At 44.3% G+C, this 21,846-nt stretch overlaps 1 protein-coding gene across 8 annotated transcripts in view; it reads right to left on the reverse strand.

Annotated features, from left to right (window-relative positions):
* Nucleotides 1-21,846, reverse strand: part of agap1 (ArfGAP with GTPase domain, ankyrin repeat and PH domain 1) — a 1,093,107-nt gene that overhangs the window by 137,649 nt on the left and 933,612 nt on the right. For 5 of the 8 annotated variants that reach the window (XM_072482227.1, XM_072482220.1, XM_072482209.1 and 2 more), the window contains 4 exons: nucleotides 15,693-15,776; nucleotides 12,486-12,640; nucleotides 10,327-10,417; nucleotides 1,727-1,949 (listed from right to left, as the gene is read on the reverse strand). In XM_072482227.1, coding sequence (XP_072338328.1) covers nucleotides 1,727-1,949; nucleotides 10,327-10,417; nucleotides 12,486-12,640; nucleotides 15,693-15,776 — 553 coding nt within the window. The remainder of the gene's footprint in view (nucleotides 1-1,726; nucleotides 1,950-10,326; nucleotides 10,418-12,485; nucleotides 12,641-15,692; nucleotides 15,777-21,846) is intronic. The other 3 variants (XM_072482237.1, XM_072482190.1, XM_072482200.1) reach the window with 1 other exon arrangement.

Raw genomic sequence — 21,846 nt, forward strand, 5'->3', positions numbered from 1 at the left:
TGATGTCAGGAAGCACTTCCTCATACAAAGGACAATGGAAATCTGGAACAATTTCCCCCCCAAAAAGCTGTTGAGGCTGGGGTTCAAGTAACAGCTTCAAAACTGAAATTGCTAAATGTTTGTTAGGTAAACAAATTAAGAGAAACACAATCAAAGCAAGTTAAAGACAGTTAAGGTACAGATCAGCCATGGTTTAACAGAATGGCAGCAAAGGCCCGCGGAGCTGAATGGCTTCTTCCTGTTCCTACATTCCAAGGGTAGCTAAGTTCACATAAATGTAGAAAGTGAAAAGGAAGTAATCAAAATATGGGATGAAGGGGAAGAGATGGAAATGCAGGGCAAAGAGAAAATGTGAACCTTTGGAATTGAGGCAGGAAAGGCAATGCAATCGTAACAGAATGTGACTCCTGTTTTACTTCAACCCAGGTTTGATCCCGGCCCGAGGTCACTGTCCGTGTGGAGTTTGCACATTCTCCCCGTGTCTACGTGGGTCTCACCCCCACAACCCAAAAATGTGCTGGGTAGGTGCATTGGCCACGCTAAATGGTCCCTTAACTGAAAAGAAAAATGAATTGGGTACTTAAAAAAAAAAAATTCTAAATTAGTCTTGTGCAGCATCCCGCCACCCCCCCCAAAAAAAAAGATTCCCTACTTGGTCACACCCATAAGTAAACACCTTCCAGCCAACGCTCCTGTATACAGGTTTGTCTATAAGAAATCCAGTAATATTACCCAAGGCAAAACGGCAGTTGCTCACTTCCACTCTGCTGTGGACAGAAAGAAGCCTTCAGAAACAAGACTGTTTTTGCAGCCCAAGACTTTCTGCCTTGACTCGATGTCCGGTTCAAACTTAACTTTCTCCTAGCCTGGAGCTGTTTTCAGGAGATAGTCCCACACAGCCAAACCCTAAGCTCTCCACAGTAACTCTATAATTCCTACTGCCCTCCCCCAAACCACAACCTTCCATCGCAGGTTTCATTGTTTTCACCCCTTTGAAACCAAATCCTTCCAACTATAAAACATTTAATTATTCTATTTTGTCTCTTCTTTTGGGTCAATAAAACGGAATATACCCTTTCTGTTCACCCATGGAACTCCTGTAAGATGCTACATTTTTCTTGCCACCTCTGATTTTCCCTTGATGTTCAAAAAAACATTGAACTTATCGCAAAATGTATATGCCAGATCCAACCTGTTTACTTGTACCTCAAACCCACCATAATATCTCATTACAAATGCACAAACCTAACACCAGTATCCTTTCATGTCTCAAACCTCCTGGACAATCTGAATCTAGTAAACTTTCCCTAGCTTAATTAAATCATTTACACGCACACACAGAAATACAGCCATCTTCATACAATAATACAATGTTCCTGAAAAATATTTTTAAAATTCATTCATTTTCACAATTGCAGAATGGTTTTTAATCCTTGGCACACAGTTTCATTTTGCAGTGAGGAGCAAGGCCAGAGGGGTAATCACAGGATGGAAATTTTAAAATCAGGTTTTGCCAGACCAGGAGTCACTGCAAGTTGCCGATCACAGGGTGATGGTTGAATGGGACTTGGTATGAGTTAGGATATGGGCAACAGCATTTTATATCAGGTCCAGGTTTATGGAGGACGAGCTGGCCAAGACAGTATTAGTACAGTACAGTCTGGAGACAACAAACGCTCGACTCAGGATTTTAGCTGCTAATTCAGATAGAGATGCATGCATGTACCTTGTGGAATCCGGTGAGGGTTTGCTGCGCCCCTGAGCACTTCCTTCCCAGATGCCGTTAGCAACTTCATTCCCAATGGACGACATTACCCGGATGAGTTCCAGGGGCCAATCGTCAAGATCAAGGGAACGAACCCGTGACAGATGGGTGCCAAGGTTGCGGTGGATACCCGAGCATTCAATGCACATGAGGGCTCCTAGGTTCAAACTGGCCCAGTCTGGATCTGAAATAATCAAAGCGGCAAAAAGTTAATAAAACAGTGCATAATAAATGTCGAGACAAAAGTAACATCCTGCAGATTCTAGAAAGCTGAAATAAAACCAGAAAATGCTGGAAATACCCAGCAGACCAGGCAGCACCTGTGGAGCAACAAATATAATGAAATGTTTTAGGTTGTCACCTTTCATCAGAACTTTCATCTGATCCAAGATCACAAGCTGAAATGTTAACTGTTTCTCTCTCCACAGGTGCTACCCGACCTGTTTACTAATCATCTATTTGCCCAATTTGAAAGTGAGCTTGAAAAGTGAAAATCCTTTTCTCTGTGGACAAGGTTATCCTCTATTATAATATTTTTCTTTGAATATTGGGTCCTGGTGACTTTTAGAGGAGTTGTTGAGGCAATGTGATAGGAATGTGGAAAATACAGAGATCTGGATAGACTGGAGAAGCTGGAGCTATTCTCCTTGCAGTAGAGAAGGCTAAGAGGAGATTTGATAGAGGTCGTTCAAAACATTGTGGGCGCGATTCTCTGCTCCCGCGCCGGTTGGGAGAATCCCCTGGCGCGCCATTTTTCCCCGCGATGTCGGTCCGACGCCCTCCCGCGTTTCACCCAAGCGGCGAGAACGGCCCCGCCGAGTTCTGCGCGGCGCAGGCCGGAGAATCGCCCGGGACACCCAAAATGGCGATTCTCCGCTACACCCGCTATTCTCCGGCCCGGATGGGCCGAGCGGCCTGCCGAAAACGACGGTTTCCCGCCGGCGCCATCCACACCTGGTCGCTGCCGGCAGGAACAGCGCGGGAACGCTGGGGGGATGGCCTGTGGGGGGGGGGGGGCGGGGGGGCGATTCGTTCACCGGGGTAGGACTCAAAAGGGGTCTGGCCCACGATCGGTGCCCACCGATCGGCGGGCCGGCCTCTCTGAAGGAGGACCTCCTTTCCTCCGCGCCCCGCAAGATGCATCAGACATCTTCTTGCAGGGCGGCCTCGGGGTGGACGGCAACCACGCATGCGCGGTGACGGCAGTTACGCGGCGCTGGCCGTGTCATTTAAGCGGCGCCGCCTGGCACGCGCTGACGATGCTGCTTTCGTGACACGCCCCCCGAGTTTCTCGCGGACCCTATCCTAGCCTATTTTTGGGGCCTGAATCGGTCGAGATCGGGGCCGTTTCGCGCCGTCGTGAACCTCGACGGCGTTCACGACGGCGTGGGCACTTAGTTGCGGGAGCGTAGAATCGCGCCCTAAGAGTTTAGCAAAGAGTAAAAAGAGAGAAACTTTTTCCAGTGGATGACAAGGCATTACAGAGGACACCAATTTAAGGTGATTGGCAAAAAAAAGGGGAAAATGAACCCCTTCATAAAATGAGTGGTCAGGATTTGGAATGCACTGCATTGGGGGGGGGGGGGGGGGGGAATATCGATTCAATTGTAGACATCATATAGGAACTGGAAACGCTTAAAGGGGACAAGATGGGATATGAATAGAAGCAGGGAAGTTCTTTTGAAAGAGATGATACAGAATTGTTGGGCTAAGGGGTTCCTACTATGCTGTATCTTTCCATGATTCTATGTTGAATTATCAGTAAATGGATCCATTTTCCCAAAGACCATCAGCCACACTGGCATCCAGTTCAGATCCAAAAAAGGGTCATTTGGACTTGAAATGTAAACTCTGTTTTTCTCTCCAAATACTGCCAGATAGGATGGGATTCTCTGTTTCAGAAACTAAGTGCTGATGTCGGGATGGAATCGGTGGACTTCCAAGACAACAACATTTTGCACCGGTCCCAGACCCATTCATCATGGGCTAGCACTGGCGCCAAGTGGAACACGATCAATTCCAATAACAAACTATATCCTGGGGCTGATTTAGCCCACTGGGCTAAATCGCTGGCTTTGAAAGCAGAGCAAGGCAGGCCAGCAGCACGGTTCAATTCCCGTACCAGCCTCCCCGAACAAGCGCCGGAATGTGGCGACGAGGGGCTTTTCACAGTAACTTCATTTGAAGCCTACTTGTGACAATAAGCGATTTACATTTTTCATTATATCCATTTCGCCAGAATTGGCACCCGAGAGGCTGACAAGCTACATCCATATGTTAGAACTCCACTCCCCACACACACTCATCCCAGCCAATAAGATGGCACTGGTTGCGCTGGAGTGCATCCATCCCATTGATGGGTCAGCTGGGGCCAGAGGGTACCTAGGGGGGTGACCTGGGAGTGGACACCATACGACCCACGGCATGAAGATCACAGTGGGCAATCAGAGGTGTGTGCAGCCGCATGGCTTCCTTGCAATGTGTCCGTGCCTTCCACCCCGACCCCACAGCCCATCCCTGGCCACCCATCGGTACTCCACCCGGCCCTGGCAGAAGCCCCCCCCCCCCCCACTGGCACAACTGTTAGCAAACTATAGCACTGTTTAACACTTTTCATACCTCCCTCCCTCTCCCACAGTAGCCAAGGCGCCTATTTCCCTATTTTTAAAACACAAGTGAAGCTCGCAGTCGATAATTTCTCCTGGCGGAGGCAAAGCATCGTGGAAGCCGCGGAGAATACGGGTTCATGCCGGTAAATGATATCCCAACGGCGTTTACTGTGCGTGCAGCGTAGAAATGCATTGACGTCGCTGTTGAGGCACCGGAGCATGGCTTTCTGTCAGGCGCCTGGTGCCAGCCACGATTTTCGCCTCGCGTCATTCTCCGCCCAATCGGGTTTTCCAGTTCTGGAGTCGCTGGACCGAGAATCCCGCCCATTGAGTTTTCCAGAATTTTCTATTTTTATTAGAACTCTTGTACACTTCTTACTCTTCAGGTTGTTAAACATGCTATGGTCAAGGATCAAACTGGGGACATTCTTGCTTTGATGACTCAATGAATCTTTGGGTTGACCTACTGTTACATTCCCAGTTGGTATTATAACAGTGATGTACAGATGCTCTCGTTGGACTGGGGTGAGCACAGTAAGAAGTCTTACAACACCAGGTTAAAGTCCAACAGGTTTGTTTCGATGTCACTAGCTTTCGGAGTGCTGCTCCTTCCTCAGGTGAGTGAAGAGGTGGGTCCCAGAAACATATATGTAGACAAAGTAAAGATGCAAGATGATACTTTGAATGTGAGTCTTTGCAGGTAATAAAGTCTTTACAGGTCCAAACGGAGCAACTGGAGAGGGGGATAATCACAGGTTAAAGAGGTGTGAATTGTGTCAAGCCAGGACAGTTGGTAGGATTTTGCAAGCCCAGGCCAGATGGTGGGGGATGAATGTAATGTGACATGATCCAAGGTCCCGGTTGAGGTTGTACACATGTGTGCGGAACTTGGCTTTAAGTTTCTGCTCGGCGATTCTGCGTTGTTGCGTGTCCTGAAGGCCGCATTGGAGAACGCTTACCCGAAGATCAGAAGCTGAATGCCCTTGACTGCTGAAGTGCTCCCCGACTGGAAGGGAACATTCCTGCCTGCCGATTGTATCGCGATGTCTGTTCATCCGTTGTCACAGCGCCTGCACGGTCTCGCCAATGTACCACGCTTCGGGACATCCTTTCCTGCAGCGTATGAGGTAGACAATGTTGGCCGAGTCGCACGAGTATGTACCGCGCACCTGGTGGGTGGTGTTCTCACGTGTAATGGTGGTACCCATGTCGATGATCTGGCACGTCTTGCAGAGATTGCCATGGCAGGGTTGTGTAGTGTTGTGGTCACTGTTCTGAAGGCTGGGTAGCTTGCTGCAAACAATGGTTTGTTTGAGGTTGCGCGGTTGTTTGAAGACAAGTAGTGCGGGTGTGGGGATGACCTTGGCAAGATGTTCGTCTTCATCGATGATGTGTTGAAGGCTGTGAAGAAGATGTCGTAGTTTCTCCGCTCCAGGGAAGTACTGGATGACGAAGGGTACTCTGTCGGCTGTGTCCCGTGTTTGTTTTCTGAGGAGGTTGGTGCGTTTGTTTGCTGTAGCGCGTTGGAACTGTCGATTGATGAGTCGAGCGCCTTTACTCGTTCGTATGAGGGCATCTTTCAGCGTCTGTAGATGTCTGTTGCGCTCCTCCTCGTCTGAGCAGATCCTGTGTATATGGAGGGCTTGTCCATAGGGTATGGCTTCTTTAATGTGTTTAGGGTGACCTTGGATCCAGACCTTCAGAGCACCCTATGTCCTCTCATCCCACGTACTCCCCGTATTGGAGATCTCTACAGCCTCCCGAAAATACACAAGACCAACACACCCGGCCGTCCAATCGTATCAGGCAATGGGACCCTGTGTGAGAATCTCTCTAGCTACATCGAGGGCATCTTGAAACCCACCATACAAGGAACGCCATTCTGTCGCGATACAACGGACTTCTTACAGAAACTCAGCACTCATGGAACCAGGAACATTCCTCATCACAATGGACGTCTCAGCACTCTACACCAGCATCCCCCATGACGATGACATTGCTGCATCAGTGTCAGTACTCAACACCGACAACTGCCAATCTCCAGGCGCAATTCTGCAACTCATCCGCTTCATTCTGGATCACAACGTCTTCACCTTCGACAAGTTCTTCATCCAGACACACGGAACAGCCATGGGGACCAAATTCGCACCTCAATATGGCAACATCTTCATGCACAAGTTTGAACAAGACCTCCTTCACCGCACAAGACCTTCAACTGACGTTATACACCAGATACATCAATGACATTTTTTTCCTTTGGACCCACGGCGAAGAATCACTGAAACAACTACACAATGACATTAATAAGTTCCATCCAACCATCAGACTCACCATGGACTACACTCCAGAATCGGTTGCATTCTTGGACACACTCATCTCCATCAAGGACGGTCGCCTCGGCACTTTGCTTTACTGCAAGCTCACGGATAACCTCACGATGCTCCACTTCTCCAGCTTCCACCCTAAACACATCAAAAAAGCCATCCCCTATGGACAAGCCCTCCATATACACAGGATCTGCTCAGACGAGGAGGAGCACACCAGACATCTACAGACGCTGAAAGATGCCCTAGTACGAACGGGATATGGCGCTTGACTCATCGATCGATAGTTCCAACGTGCCACAGCAAACAAACGCACCGACCTCCTCAGAAGACAAACATGGGACACAACCGACAGAGTACCCTTCGTCGTCCAGAACTTTCCCAGAGCGGAGAAACTACGACATCTTCTTCGCAGCCTTCAACACGTCATCGATGAAGATGAACATCTTGCCAAGGTCATCCCCACACCCGCACTACTTGCCTTCAAACAACCGCGCAACCTCAAACAAACCATTGTTTGCAGCAAACTACCCAGCCTTCAGAACAGCAACCACGATACCACACAACCATGCCATGGCAATCTCTGCAAGACGTGCCAGATCATCGACATCGGTACCACCATTACACTTGAGAACACCACCCACCAGGTACATGGTGTGACTCGGCCAACGTTGTCTACCTCATACGCTGCAGGAAAGGATGTCCCGGGGTGTGGTACATTGGCGAGACCATGCAGACGCTGCGACAACGGATGAACGGACATTGCGCGACAATCGCCAGGTAGGAATGTTCCCTTCCAGTCGGGGAACACTTCAGCAGCCAAGAGCACTCAGCCTCTGATCTTCGGGTAAGCGTTCTCCAATGCGGCCTTCAGGACCTGCGACAACGCAGAATCGCTGAGCAGAAACCTATAGCCAAGTTCCGCACACATGAGTACAACCTCAACCGAGAGCTTGGATTCATGGCGCATTACATTCATCCCCCACCATCTGGCCTGGGCTTGCAAAATCCTACCAACTGTCCTGGCTTGAGACGATTCACACCTCTTTAACCTGTGATTATCCCTCTCTCCAGTTGCTCCGTTTGGACCTGTAAAGACTTAATTACCTGCAAAGACTTGCATTCAAAGTATCATCTTGCATCTTTGACTTTGTCTATATGTATGTTTCTGGAACCTACCTCTTCATTCATCTGAGGAAGGAGCAGTGCTCTGAAAACTAGTGATTCGAAACAAACCTATTGGACTTTAACCTGGTGTTGCAAGACTTCTTACGGTGTTACAACTGGACAGGAGGATCCCAGAATGGAACCCTTCCCTCAAAAAAATGTCACTTTTATGTTTTTAAAAAATAAAACGTGGAGGAACAGAGTCACAGGACCGCCAATTAGCTTTAACAAAAATACATTTACCAAACCTGAAAATATTTGATTATGTTGCAATACTTACTCCCCCTTTGCTTAACAATCACACACAGGTTTTAGGATTAAAATGGATTACAAAGTACTTCTTAATCTACAATGATCTCATTAATATAAAGTCCCTTTTAAGCACACAAGATGACTGTGAGCAAATCCACTCTCTACTCTGAACCCCAAGTGAATGTGTGTGTATGTCTCCTCAGAATCCCCCTAGATGATTGTCATGTGAGAGTTTCCAAACTCCACTCTGGAAAATGCATTTTAAAATCTTCTCGCAAAATTATGCTTTCCCTTTATAGTTTGCATTCTGAAATCCAGTCCAGGTTTTACACCGACCCTTTAGGGTTTCTTTGTCTACGGATTTCAATGCAAACTGCTCCCAATTGCTTTAACTCTCGAATCCCAGACGGTACTAAAATAACATCAAACGGCTTCATCTACCTCTGAAGTCTGCTGTCCCACTTTAAATTTAGTTACTGTAATTGTCTCTTTAACTCAGAACACTTTGTTTACTCTTCCTTGAATTCTTCTGAACAATACCTTGGTTTCTGTTCTCTTAACTTCAGGTGTCTTAAACGCTCTTTCTGTTCCCACTCTCTGATTATAGAATTATAGAATCCCTACAGTGCAGAAGGAGCCATTTGACCCTTCGAGACTGCACCGAGCCTTGAAAAGAGGACCCTACCAAGGCCCAATCTCCCACCCTAACATGTCTCTTCTCCTGGCAGAGTTGAGATCTATTCATTCCTCAGTGACCTGTCTCTAACTGCTCTAGATTCCAGTTAAAACTAAGAACAAAGGAAAACCCTTCCCTCTGGAAAGTGGCCCACTGTTGCCAAGCACCAACTTACTTATTTTTACTCTTAATGCTGTAACTCTCTCCAAGCACAATAAAAACACAGTTGGAACTTAACTAACCCCCACACATTCAAACACTTTGATCCAGCACGAATCTGACTGTAGGTTTTACCCTTCCTGGCAGATAAATATTAAATTAAACCCACTTAAAACTAGACCTAATTTTTAATGTTTACCAATGCCAATACAAATCACGTAAAACAACCTTAATTTTCCTAACACTAAGGAGCAATATAAAGCATGCACCCATGAGGCATCTTCCCATTTACCTTTTTTAGTATTTACTTCATACAGTAGATTTGGATGATATCCTATAGTTTAACACCGACAGCTGCAATATAACAGGAGCTTCATAAGGGGACCCTTTGGGACGATCAAAGCATATATTTTATCCAATTAATTGTGTTAACTAGACATTTAAAAAGAAGTATAATTGATCATCCTGATTTGGCAAAAGCGCCTCTGGTAAGTGTCAAGGACTTAGTAAGTTACTTTAGCTGACAGCAGATTTACAGTAAGTAATAAAACGGCCTCCATTGAGTACATGTGACTAGGCCTCTGTCTAAAGCAGGGCTTTGGCCTAATCGCCCTGGAAACTTGATAGCTGCGACCTTCATGGACTGCTGCCAAACATGACGGTGTTGACCACACAAGTTGCCCCCTTTGTCATGAGATACATAATAACATTAACCATCGCTGTGGATATAAGTTACGATAAGCTTAATAATAAATCAGTTGTTAGGCCTCTACTAGGGTATTGCATGCAATTCCAGACACCAACAGGTTGTCAAAGCTTTGACGCAGTTGCAGGGATTTACCAAAATGGGACCAGAGAATGCAGTTAGTTGAAGAGGTTGGAGAAGCTGGGATTTGCTCTTTAAGAGCAGATAAAGGGAAATTTAATATAGAGACACTCAAAATTATGAGGGTTTGATATAGAGGGAGAAATTATTTCCATTGGCAGGAGGGTTACCAGAGAACTCAGATTGAAGGTAATTGGCAAAAAAGTCAGGTGGGTGTGGGAGAGAGGGAGATGAAATTTTCTTTAAAACTCAGTGGTGTGTTACGATCTGGAAAGCATTGTCTGAAAGTAGATTCAATAATACCTTTCAAAAGGGAATTGGATCGGAACTTAAAAAGGAAACATTTGCTGGGCTACGGGGCAAGAGCAGAGGAGTGGGACTAATTGGATAGCTCTTTCAAAGCACCAGTACCGACACGAATTGGCCTTCCTCTGTGCTATATGCATTTGAGATTTTATAAGATCTCCTAGAAATTCTCTCCAGTGAGGAATGGCACAAGGATTAGGAAGGAAACCACACTTGACAGAAAAGGTCTTTTCATCACTTACTTAGTGCCTCGCAGTCCACACAATGAGAATTACCACGAATGTTTCTGATTGACTGAAGGGCGATGGCTTCATTCTGGCTCGCTAGTCGTGACTAATGCAAAAGCAAAATGACAGACAGGAAACAATCAGGGCCAATAAAAGCACTTGCACATTATTCATGATGCTGTGTACTAATAAAAATGTTTCCGCAATTATAGAACCGGTTTCCTGGGCTAGCTAACCTATCTTCCACATATTAGCACAGGGATGGGTTATATGCAGGGGCAGATGGAGAGGTAGGGGAGAGGGAGAAGAATGCAGTACAGAACTTATTCAATGCAGCTCTGTAGTTTTTGTCCCTCTCTTGTTGGACTCCACATGTCAAGTAATATGCACTGGTGAAATCACATGTGTTTTCCTGTGACCACCTGCTTGGGGGGTGTGGACGTCGCTGGTTAGGCCAGCATTTATTGCCCATCCCTAGCTGCCCTTCAGAAGTTGGGCTACATTAGGACAAACTTACCTTCTGACTCTTCCCCCTCCTCACCCCTCTGTTTCACCCTTCCTGGCTCCCTCGAGGAAAGGGACGGGTTCAGAATCTTGACCAATTGTGGACACAAATCGAGGTGCTATAACTCTGGGATATGTAGTTTCAAATGGTGCCATTGCCCAAGATACAGTCCATTCAATATAAAAGTGTATGAAATATTCAGGAGTGTCTATAAACAAATTGTTTCCATAAACCTCAATAAATGTCTTTGTCAGTTGACTTCATTATAACCCTGACCATAAAAATATTAAAGATGCCCTCTTCCAGCCATGTGGGCCGTGAAATAATGTTTTCCTAAGCCATTGATTATTTACAAAAAAATTCATGTTTAATATTCTCAAAGAGGTGAAACTGCAAGTGATAGAAAACCTAGAAAGTACAGTATTCTTTTTAAGAGTACCTAATTCATTTTTTCCAATTAAGGGGCAATTTAGTGTGGCCAATCCACCTAGCCTGCACATCTTTGGGTTGTGGGGGTGAAACCCACGCAAACACGCGTAGAATGTGCAAATTCCACACGGACGGTAACCCAGAACCGGGATCAAGCCTGGGACCTCGGCACCATGAGGTGCTAACCTCTGCGCCACGTGCTGCCCCCTACAAAGTACAGTTGATAATACTGATGGACATAGAGTTTTAGGGCTAGGCATTTCAGGGAGGGACATCAATAAGCACTCATGTATGTAAAGGGTAATGAAAATCAGGAACTCTCTGTCCTAAAAGCTTTTGAGTCTGGTACTGAAAACTGGATTGATAAGATTTTTGTTGAGTAAGGGTACTTGACTGGTATAGAACCAAGGTAGGTAGATGGAGCTAAAATAGAAATCGTGAATAATCTAAATAAATGTTGAAACAGGCTCAGGAGGCAAAATGGCCTCCTCTTGCCCTATGTTTCTGTCAGTTAATAACACCATAATTAATTTTGAGGCTTTTGGACTATACTCTGACAACAACACAAGGAATCACCGCATTCTCTGCTTTCAAACGTCCAGGCACAAAGTGCTGAAAGCCAGGGACAATTTCTTTCACCCTCACCACAAAACATATTGGAGAAACTTGCATTTTACTATAAATACTAACAAACTGCACAAAAAGGATTAGTGCTGTGGAAACTCAGGGTTGCTTAGTGGCGCCCAGTGTCCTTAATGGATCTTGTAAAGCAATTGAAGATCATTGTTTGGCTCTCCCTGGAGACTGCCCTAATTGGGTTGTTATATACAGAACAAAATTAAAGCTCCAACCGCACACTAATGAAAGGGAGTGGAATATTTGTTATTCTGTGCAGTCTGGGTGACAAATTTTACATCAACTTTATTTTATTCTTAACTGTTATAGCTTTTCCATGAGGTTTTAAGTGGGGTTTCTTTTTTTTTTAAAGTGCAGTTTTCTATGCACTGAAGGCGCCAACACCAAATATAGAATTGGTAGAAATAATGTCCAGATGTTTAAATTGAAAGCGCCATGAGCGGACTGTCCTTTTAATAGCACGCAACATTTTTGTAAAGTAATGGAGAGCTTTCGGTTCTCTCTACCACAGCTAAAAACATTACAAGAGGAAGCAGTTAGGGTGCACGTATCATCTGAGCATCGTCAGCAAGTCAAGCAGAACAGAGGAGCATTGGGAAATCACCTTGTTCTTGCTGCTCTCGCAGGACTGCAAGCTGGCCAGAATCTGACTTTCAATCGCCTGGACCCACGCATCCCTTTCCTCGTAAGAGGTGGCTTCAAAGTGCCATGTCTGGCCCGTGAGAGAGACGATAATAAATTCAAAATTCTCTTCTTGCTCTGCAAAGGAAACAAAAGGCAAACAGTCTGAACAAGAGAAGAACACGGCCCGGAGGGTTGTGGGGCAAGATGGAGTCGGCTGGTGCAAGAGCTGTTAACACCTGTCCCTTCCTGTAAATCGTTTCAATCTGCACACTTCTTGAGTCGGTTCAAAGCATGCAAAGGTCAAAGGGAAATGCAGAGGCACATGGCTAAGAGGTCAACAGGCTGTTAACGGACAGTATTACGATGCAGGCACACAAAGGGTTACGAAAGCTTTGCAAGGGAGACTGGGTTCCCCAAGTGAAACTTAACCACTGAACTTTCACTGGCTAATGGATCTAACATGTCTATTAGATTGTATTGGGATCAGAAGTTAAACGGCTAAAGAGAAGGGTTAACATTTGAAAATGATTACAAGTGGAAGAAAATTGACCACTGCTTTTTCATCATCTATTACAAACACAACAGAGGCATAATTAGAATTTACTGGGATCATTCAGAAAACAGCTTTGAAAAGTTGCCCAGTTTCAAAGGAGTGCCTTGCAACCTGATAGCTGACATTAAAGGACATCAGAAGATTACTCACTCCTGCTTATAATTTAAAAAAAGTCACAAACAGCATCTGGACAATCATCCACTGCAAAGTGAAGGAACGGAATGCGGAGAGAAGCCCTCCGCGTTGCAAAAAAAGGAATGAGGAGCAACAAGCTGCCCGGAGTTCCATATCAGGCTCTGTGGTAGCACGTGGGAATTTTCACTGTTTTGTACAACATATTTCTGTGCTATCCACGGAATTCCGTGCTATTCCGTGGGGCAGCACGGTAGCCTTGTGGATAGCACAATTGCTTCACAGCTCCAGGGTCCCAGGTTCGATTCCGGCTTGGGTCACTGTCTGTGCGGAGTCTGCACATCCTCCCCGTGTGTGCGTGGGTTTCCTCCGGGTGCTCCGGTTTCCTCCCACAGTCCAAAGATGTGCAGGTTAGGTGGATTGGCCATGATAAATTGCCCTTAGTGTCCAAAATTGCCCTTAGTGTTGGGTGGGGTTACTGGGTTATGGGGATAGGGTGGAGGTGTTGACCTTGGGTAGGGTGCTCTTTCCAAGAGCCGGTGCAGAATCGATGGGCCGAATGGCCTCCTTCTGCATTGTAAATTCTATGATTTCAGGACCTAGGGAGACACTGGAGAAAGTGAAATTAAAAACAATTTAAAGGATGATACCAGATCTGAGAATGTACATCTATTAAGAAGTTGAACAGGCTGTAGCTTGTTTACCCCCAATAAAGGCTGAGGGATGACCTGCTGGAGGTCTTAAAAATGATGAAAGGGTTGGAATGGATGGACATACAGAAGATGTTTCTCTTCGCAGGGCACTCTAAAGCACGGGGACCATAAATGTAGCATTGTCACTAATAAATCCAAAACGGAATTCATGAGAAAGATCTTGGTTAGAATGTTGAACTCCATATCACAGGAAGTGGATGAGGTGAAGAGCACAGATGTACTTAAGGGGAAGCCAGATAAATACATGAGGGATAAAGGATTAAAAGGATACAGTGATAGTGGGGAAATGAAGTAAATAGGAGTGCTGGGCTGAATGGTCTATTTCTGTGCTGTAAAAGCCCACAAAATCTGACATTCACACAACTCTTTCGGACAGTGCTGCTTGTCCAACAGGAGGAGGCAACAGGTCTACTTTAAAAATGTAAGAGTTTGCACAATAACAGTAAAATGTCAGAATTGGGGAATGTTTCTGCTCAAACATTTACAGCAATTACAAATGCAAAAATTCTCCATTCATTTGTAATGAAGTAATGTTTTTATTTGAGCAAAAGCCTAAGTGAGTACTGGCCTTTGAAATCTTGTTGGGAGCACACAGTAACAATGGGGGCCTCAATCACTTGTAGCCGACTTCATACTTTACAATACAGATTCAATCATTTATTCATATGCCAATTGGTGATAAAAGAGGGGCTGGATGACAGAATAAACTATTTCTACAGCAAACCAGAATCAATTATTCAAACAGCCGTGAAAATCTCAATTCAAAATGCAAGCTTTGTGGCTAATACATATTAAAAAAAACATACACTCACTGAGGGCCTTAGGCTCTGACCAATGTGAAGGAATTTCACACATTAAAAAAAAACTCTCAGGAAAACACAATCAGGAAATTATTAAATTAAAACCACCACAGAGAAGAAGTCTGTAAGTAATATGGCTGGAGCACCATGATTATCTGACCCACTTGCTTTCCACTTAAAGTGACAACATTACCCATTACAGCTGACTTACTGGAATGTGACCAACTTTGCATTCTGTATATCATATACAATTTCAGGTCTACATGTATTAAAACCCCTTGAAATGGATTTTGGGCAGTTGAATAAATTGACCTCCTGACATTTTGTATAAAGAAAGAAACTAATTTATAATTTCCGTTTACAAATGAAAAAATCCAATCTTCTATTAAACAAACATGTGATTGCTGCCTTTGCTGAAAGCATTTCAAGTCAATTTATGAACTTTGACTTGGCTGACCTTCAGCAATACAGAATAACAGGCATAGACTATAAAGCACCTGAACATGCAAATGACCTAGCATGCATCAGCTCTGGATTGGAAGCCAGCTACAAAGAGCATTACAGGCAATGTTTCGCAAAACAAATTAAATACTGTACTTAAATGTCAAAGCACACAATTGTATTTTGCCACAGATCATTACACCTGCTGCTTGCACCTTAAACTGCAATAACTTGAAAAATATTACATCGAATGCCAACATGTACAAAAAGAGAGAGGTTGGTGAGGGAGGGGGAGGGGAGTTGGGAGAATGGGAAATGGGTTTCTTCAAGTAATTTAAACATCACTATTCCACAACTAGAGGAAAGGTCAGAATTTAAGTAAAGAAAAAGGAACATGTATGACATAAATGAAGCAGTTTAATAAAACAAAAACAAAACACAAACAAAATAAAAGCCCGCACAAGTAGGCAAGTAGGCTCCAGGCAAACTAATACCAATTTCTGCTGGGTGATCAGGTTTTAAGTTGGTGTTCTTCTTGAATTAATTACCTTCTGTGTTGGTGCTGGTGCTGCTGCTGCTGTATATGTTTCGCAAGCTACCTACACGGTTTAGTTTCCATGCTTTACGTTTGGCTGCGTCCAGAGAGCAGTGGGAGAAGAAGACAAAGGGGAGAGTGGGAGAGAGAGATAAAGAGAGAGAGATGTCACACTCACAGTGAGAAAGTCGACAACTAGCTGGGGGATGCGAGGCAGGAGAGCAGGGGCGGTTTGTTAATCTCACCCAGCAAACAGGTGAGAGAACACTCAATTGCCCTGTTTCAGCCTCTCCAAATCTGGACCTTTGGTAGAAAGAAGACGACAAGCTTGGAACAGACGCAATGCCTATACAGATCAAGGTAGTAAACTGTAGCTCGCTGTGAATTTTCAGTCTCTCAATGCACTTCCTGCAGGTCAGAGCAGTCACACATAAGTTCACATCTATATCATGGTCTAGGTGTTTGAAATAGTTGTCAAAAATTACAGTACTTATCTCAACTGAATTCAAAATATTGTATTTACCATAAAGCAATGATGTCCAATAGTTGAAAGTCATATTACATAAACACGGAAATTTCTATTCAATGCAGCTTAAGCAATTACCAAAGAAATTTAACAAGACATTTCAGAAAATAATTTCTCTCCTGCCTCCTGTTTACTATTCTGAAGCTGTTGATATTAGGTCAGCAGCGTCACAGGCAAGGCCAAATCTAATGAGGGCCTATAGTTCAGGCATTCACAGGCAAGGCCTGGTCCTTCCCCACATAGCCTGACAAATTATTCCGCTTGAAGTATTTATCCGTTTCCCTTTTGAATGTTACAATCAAATCTACTTCTGGCATCCTATCAGGCAGTGCATTCCAGATCATCGTAATTCGCTGCGTAAGAAGATATCTGCACATCTCCCCTCTGGTTCTTTTGTCAATTGTCTTGTGTGTGTGCCACTTGCCAGTGGAAATGGTTTCCCCCTACTATCTACTCTCAAAACTCTCCATGACTATGAACACCGATATTAATTTTCCCATAACATTCTCTGTTCCAAAGAGGAAGAACAGTCCAAGCTTTTCTGGACCCTCCACATACTGAAATTCTTCATCCCTTGTAACATTCTGGTAAATCCATTGGGAGCATATCACAAGCTGAGCATTGCAAAGGACAAAGAAAAGATATACAGCCAAATTAGATATGAAAGCAGGAGGCAAGGAATAATAATAGGTAAATAATGATTCAAAGGTAGATTGGGCTAAGAATGTTCAAAATGACAATGATGGGAGGGGATTCTACAATATGTCCTGGACTGCTTTCTAGATCAGTATGGTTATTAGCCCAACAATGAAGTGGGTTGAGCTGTATCTAGCTCTGGAAATGAAATGAGGTAAGCAGTGATTACAAAGGTTGAGGAAAGAAAATAAGAAACAGTGACCAAAACATAACTAGGTTCAATATAAAAATGAAAAGGAAAGGGAAAATTGAAAGATTTTGGCTGGCTGGCTGGAAAGAAAGGCTTTTCAAAGAGATTTTCATAAAAACAGAAGCTAGTCCAGAAAATCAGGAATGAAATAACAGGAAATGTTCAGGGAGGGGATAATTAGGGTAGAGTGCAGACTTATCCCCACTGGGAATAACAGTGAGGCAGCAAAAGTTTGGAGCCCCTCGGACCAGTACAGAAACCAAAACTAAAGCGCGATGCAAAAAGAGATAATTGATAACACAGGACTACAGATACAAAAAGTAAACCAAGCCAAGTACAAAAAATTATCAAGGGAAGAAAAAAGGAAAGTCAGAACATTCCAAGAGGAGGTATGAAGAAAGACAAGAAATGGCAGGTGCAAGGTTTCTATAAACAGCAAAAGAATAGTTGGAGAACAGTTAAGTCTGTCTAATATTTAAGGCTCAAAAGTTAAGTGATGAAATGGAAATGTTTTTATGAAGGATGGAGGAATGGCAGAGGTAGTGCTTTCACTTCAGAGGGTGATCATGTGAGTGACTGGGTACATGTGGAGATGGTGAAGTAATTAGATTAGGTACTTGTAGACAAGGGTGCCTCGAACACTTGCTGGGATTCACAGTTGAAAAGTCATATGACAACACCCTTGAGGTTAGACAGGAACTGCAAAACTGCTGACCGTAGCCTTTCCACATCCTTCGATATGGAAGACATGTCAGGAAGGAAGAACTGAAGGACAGACAGTTCGAAAGAAGGATAGACGGAAAGAAGGAAGGACTGACGGATGGACAGTCAGATGAAAGGAAGACTTTTACAGCTTCAGGCCATGCCAAAGTAGTTTTGACGTGTAGACACCAATGTAACATAGGAAATGTAGCACAAAATGTGCACAGCAAGCTTTTACAAACTGCAATGTGACAATGATTAGGTCATCAGCCCTTTAGGCACAATGAGGGATAAATATTAGCCTGGACCCCTGGTTGAATTCCTATGTTCTTCAAAATAGTGCTATTGGATCTTACACATCACCTAAGAGAACAGATGGATTCTCAGCTAAACGCTTCATCTGATCGACAACATCTCAATGTATAGCACTACTTCCGGCTTGCTCGAAGACAACTCCTTTTGGATTTATTTTCATTAATTCCTTCACGTGCTTATCTAGCCTGTTCCTGACTCTGCTTGATGTACTGATTAATAGTGGGCTACGGTGGCAATGAACATTGGCAGCTCTCCAGTACCTTGATCCAAATGGGTGCTTGCCACTGTGGAGCCTGAGTAGGGGCTGCTATTAAGTCCTGGCAGAAAGGCCGTGTCTTGTTTCCATACCTACTGCTCCACCCCGCTTGGTATGTACCTTTAGAATTTTCCCTCACTTCTTACACAGAGTTCACAGAGTCAGTTACGGGTTAACACTGAGAGAATCATAGAGACCTTCCTCACAAGCAGGAGGGGAAGAAATCAGAGGCCTGTGTATTATAATTGGCCACTCATTAGTGCCTCATAGTGGCCAACTATATGATAGGCCAATCTGTCTTCAGTTAGCATGGCATAGAGAGGTCAGTGTTACGCAAGATAACCTCTCCAACCAGTGGCCTAGCCGAGTTCCAAAAGTAACAACCTGTGGTGCATTTGTTTTTACTTGTTTAATTTTAGAAAATTCTGTTGGATGTTAAAGAACAGAATACTTGTACCAAAAAGGCGGCAAAGGGTATGGAGACTAAAAGATTTAAAACCTCAAGGCCATTTTGCATTGCAAGGTACTAAATCAACTGGGCCTTGCCACAATTCTTGAGCGTTCATTATTTTCTGCTGTTAGATAACATCCACAGACCCTGTTATACAACTGCAATTATGCTTTAAACCCAAATATTTCAAGCCTGCATGATAGAAAAAGCCCCTCTGGTCTTTTTAGTGAGTGGCGGGTCATTTAGATGAAATGAATGGCTTGCCCTTAGTGGCTAGCCAACCACCAAGGTGGGCTATTGCAGTGGGGCTGCATTGCAAAGCTTTTTTGTCAAAGCCTCAGGAGACTACACTTGCTGAGCACTCGTGTTCCGAGAAGCACAAAGCTAGCATGACATCCAAACTTGTGTCGTGATGGGCAGCTGGTGACAGTTCCAGTATGCTATGGGAAATGAGGTGGCCTTTTGTTATCAATGCAAACATGTTTTTATTTAAACTGAAAAAATATAAAGAGTTCTCAATCTGACAAACTGTCATAGTATTTCAGTTCTGTGACAGATTGCACATTTTCATGCTCGGAAGTTTGCCTGAAATTTTAATCTTTGCATTTGACATGCATCTTTCCTTCACCACCTGTGAATTTAGTTTGTTCACCTTTTAATTTTACCTTTCTGAATGTTTCTGCTTGAGTTTATCACTCCTACACCTCCTTCCAAAGGTTGTGCAAGTGCAACAAACATGGGCGCTCAGGAGCAGGAGTTTGCAAATGTACCTGTGAGAAATGTACTATCTCAGTGCCTGAAACAGTGTTACGCAAGATAACCTCTCCAACCAGTGGCCTAGCCAAAAGCCCTCCCTCCTCCGAGTCAGAAGGTTGTGGGTTCAAGTTCCACTCCAGAGACTTGAGAAAGTAGTCCAGGCTGACGTGCCCAGTGCAGTACCGTTGGAGTGCTACACGGTCAGAGGGGCTAGTTAACTTTCAATGCGATGTTAAACTGAGGACCCACCCATCCTCTCAATCCCACAGCACTACACTGGAGAACAGGGGAGCACAATTTTAAAATGGAGCGTTGGAACAAAGAGACCTGGGAGGGTGTGAACATGAATCTTTGAATGCGACAAGACAATACACTGAAAGGCTGTTAAAAAAACACATGTGATCCTTAGCTTTATTAATGTAGAGTACAAAAGCAAATCAATTATACTAAAAACACTTTCAAAGAGCCTGTGCCAGCACAATGGGCCAAATGGCCTCCTTCTCTGCTCTATCATCTGGCGTTTTTATAATGGTATTGCCAAGCAAGCATGGTTAGGTCTTAGCTGGAGTATTGTGTTCAATTCTGGGCACTACACTTCGGGACAGGATGCGGGAGGAAATAACTCGAAATGTATCAGGGATGAGGAGCTTCAGTTATGTGGGGAGAAAAGAGAAGCCAGGATTGTTTTACGTAGAGTGGAGCAGGTTAAGCAGAGATTTGATAGAAGAGTTCAAAATCAAGAAGTGTTTTGAGTTTAGTAAATAAAGAGAAACTGTTTCCAAAGGCAGGTGGATCGCTAACCATAGGACACAGATTTAAGATGACTGCCAAAAGAATCATAAGCGAGTTATGATGATCTGGAAGGCGCTGTCTGAAAGGGGAATGAAAGCAGTTTCAATGGTAACTTTCAAAAGGGAACTGGACGAATATTTGAATGGAAAGCATATATAGGATTATCAAGAAAGAGTCAGGAGTTGGGATTAACTAGATGGTTATTTCAAAGAGCCTACAGAGGAACTCGGACCTCCTTTGAAGCTGTATCATTCTCTAATTCTGTAATGGTGTCTGCAAGAAGCATGCAATGTGAAATTCCTTCCTGAAACCTCTTCACCTCTCTTCCTCTTTTAAATTATTGTTTAAATCCTATCTTTTCAACCGAGCTTGCTTCAGCATTTCTTTATGTGCCATGGTGTCAAGCGTTGCTCAATTTTGCTCTCCCTCCCTAGATTTCTCCACTTCACTACCTCTCTCCTCCTCTACTGCTGCTAGGAGCTACTCCTACCAGGACATCTGATCTCATGGTTTGTCGTCCTCCTCTGTCTTGTGCCATCCTCACAGATACACTTTAGCTCGTCTGCAACCGCTCGGTGATGTCTGTCATCCGACTATGCCTACGTCGACCCCTCCTTCTGCTGTCTGCCACTTTGCCATTTAGAAGAGATCTCTGTAGCTTTTCAGCTCTGATTAAATAGTCAAGATACTGAAATGTTCTTTTCTGGATGTCACTTTTCAGAGCTCTTTTCCTGCCTGCAAAATCTTTTGAGTTATTGTTCAAATCCTACCTCTTCAACCAAGCTTGTTGAAGCATATCCTCACGTGGCACAGTGCCAAATGCTTTTTGATTATGCTCCTGCAAAGTGCCTTGGGACCTTTCACTAGGTTAAAGACACTACAGTAAGTTGTTATGATTGAGTTTTTTACTATAAACTGGTGACAGGCACTTCCTATCCCTATTCCAATAACCCCTTAACCTAACCTACACATCTTTGGACATTAAGGGGCAATTTATCATGGCCAATCCAATCTAACCTGAACATCTTTGGGCTGTGGGAGAAAACTGGAGCACTTGGAGGAAACCCACGCAGACATGGAGAGAATGTGAATACTCCACACAGACATCACCCAAGGTCGGGATTGAACCTTAGTCCCTGGCACTGTGAGGCAGCAGTGCTAACCACTGTGCCACCGTGCCGCCCTACTATTTAAGAGGTCTGACCAGGATCAACTGCGAGGTCTGCCTTGGGTAATTGCAAGGTAGCTTCCATTGGCGTTAGAGTAACTGGGCAAGATTGGATAACAGGAATCAAGCCAATTTCCAACTGGAAAATAGACATGGAAACGAAGCTTGGGTAGCACCAATTTCATGCACAATGATCCTTTGCCAATGAAAGTAGGACACTCACCGTTTCAACTGCGCATGGAGAATTTTGGCAAGTGCCAAAGTGTCGGTAGAATTTACCTTCAGGGATTTGAATAGAGTAAAAACAAATCGCTT

Source organism: Scyliorhinus torazame, chromosome 2 (assembly GCF_047496885.1).
Source record: "Scyliorhinus torazame isolate Kashiwa2021f chromosome 2, sScyTor2.1, whole genome shotgun sequence".
NCBI lineage: Eukaryota > Metazoa > Chordata > Chondrichthyes > Carcharhiniformes > Scyliorhinidae > Scyliorhinus > Scyliorhinus torazame.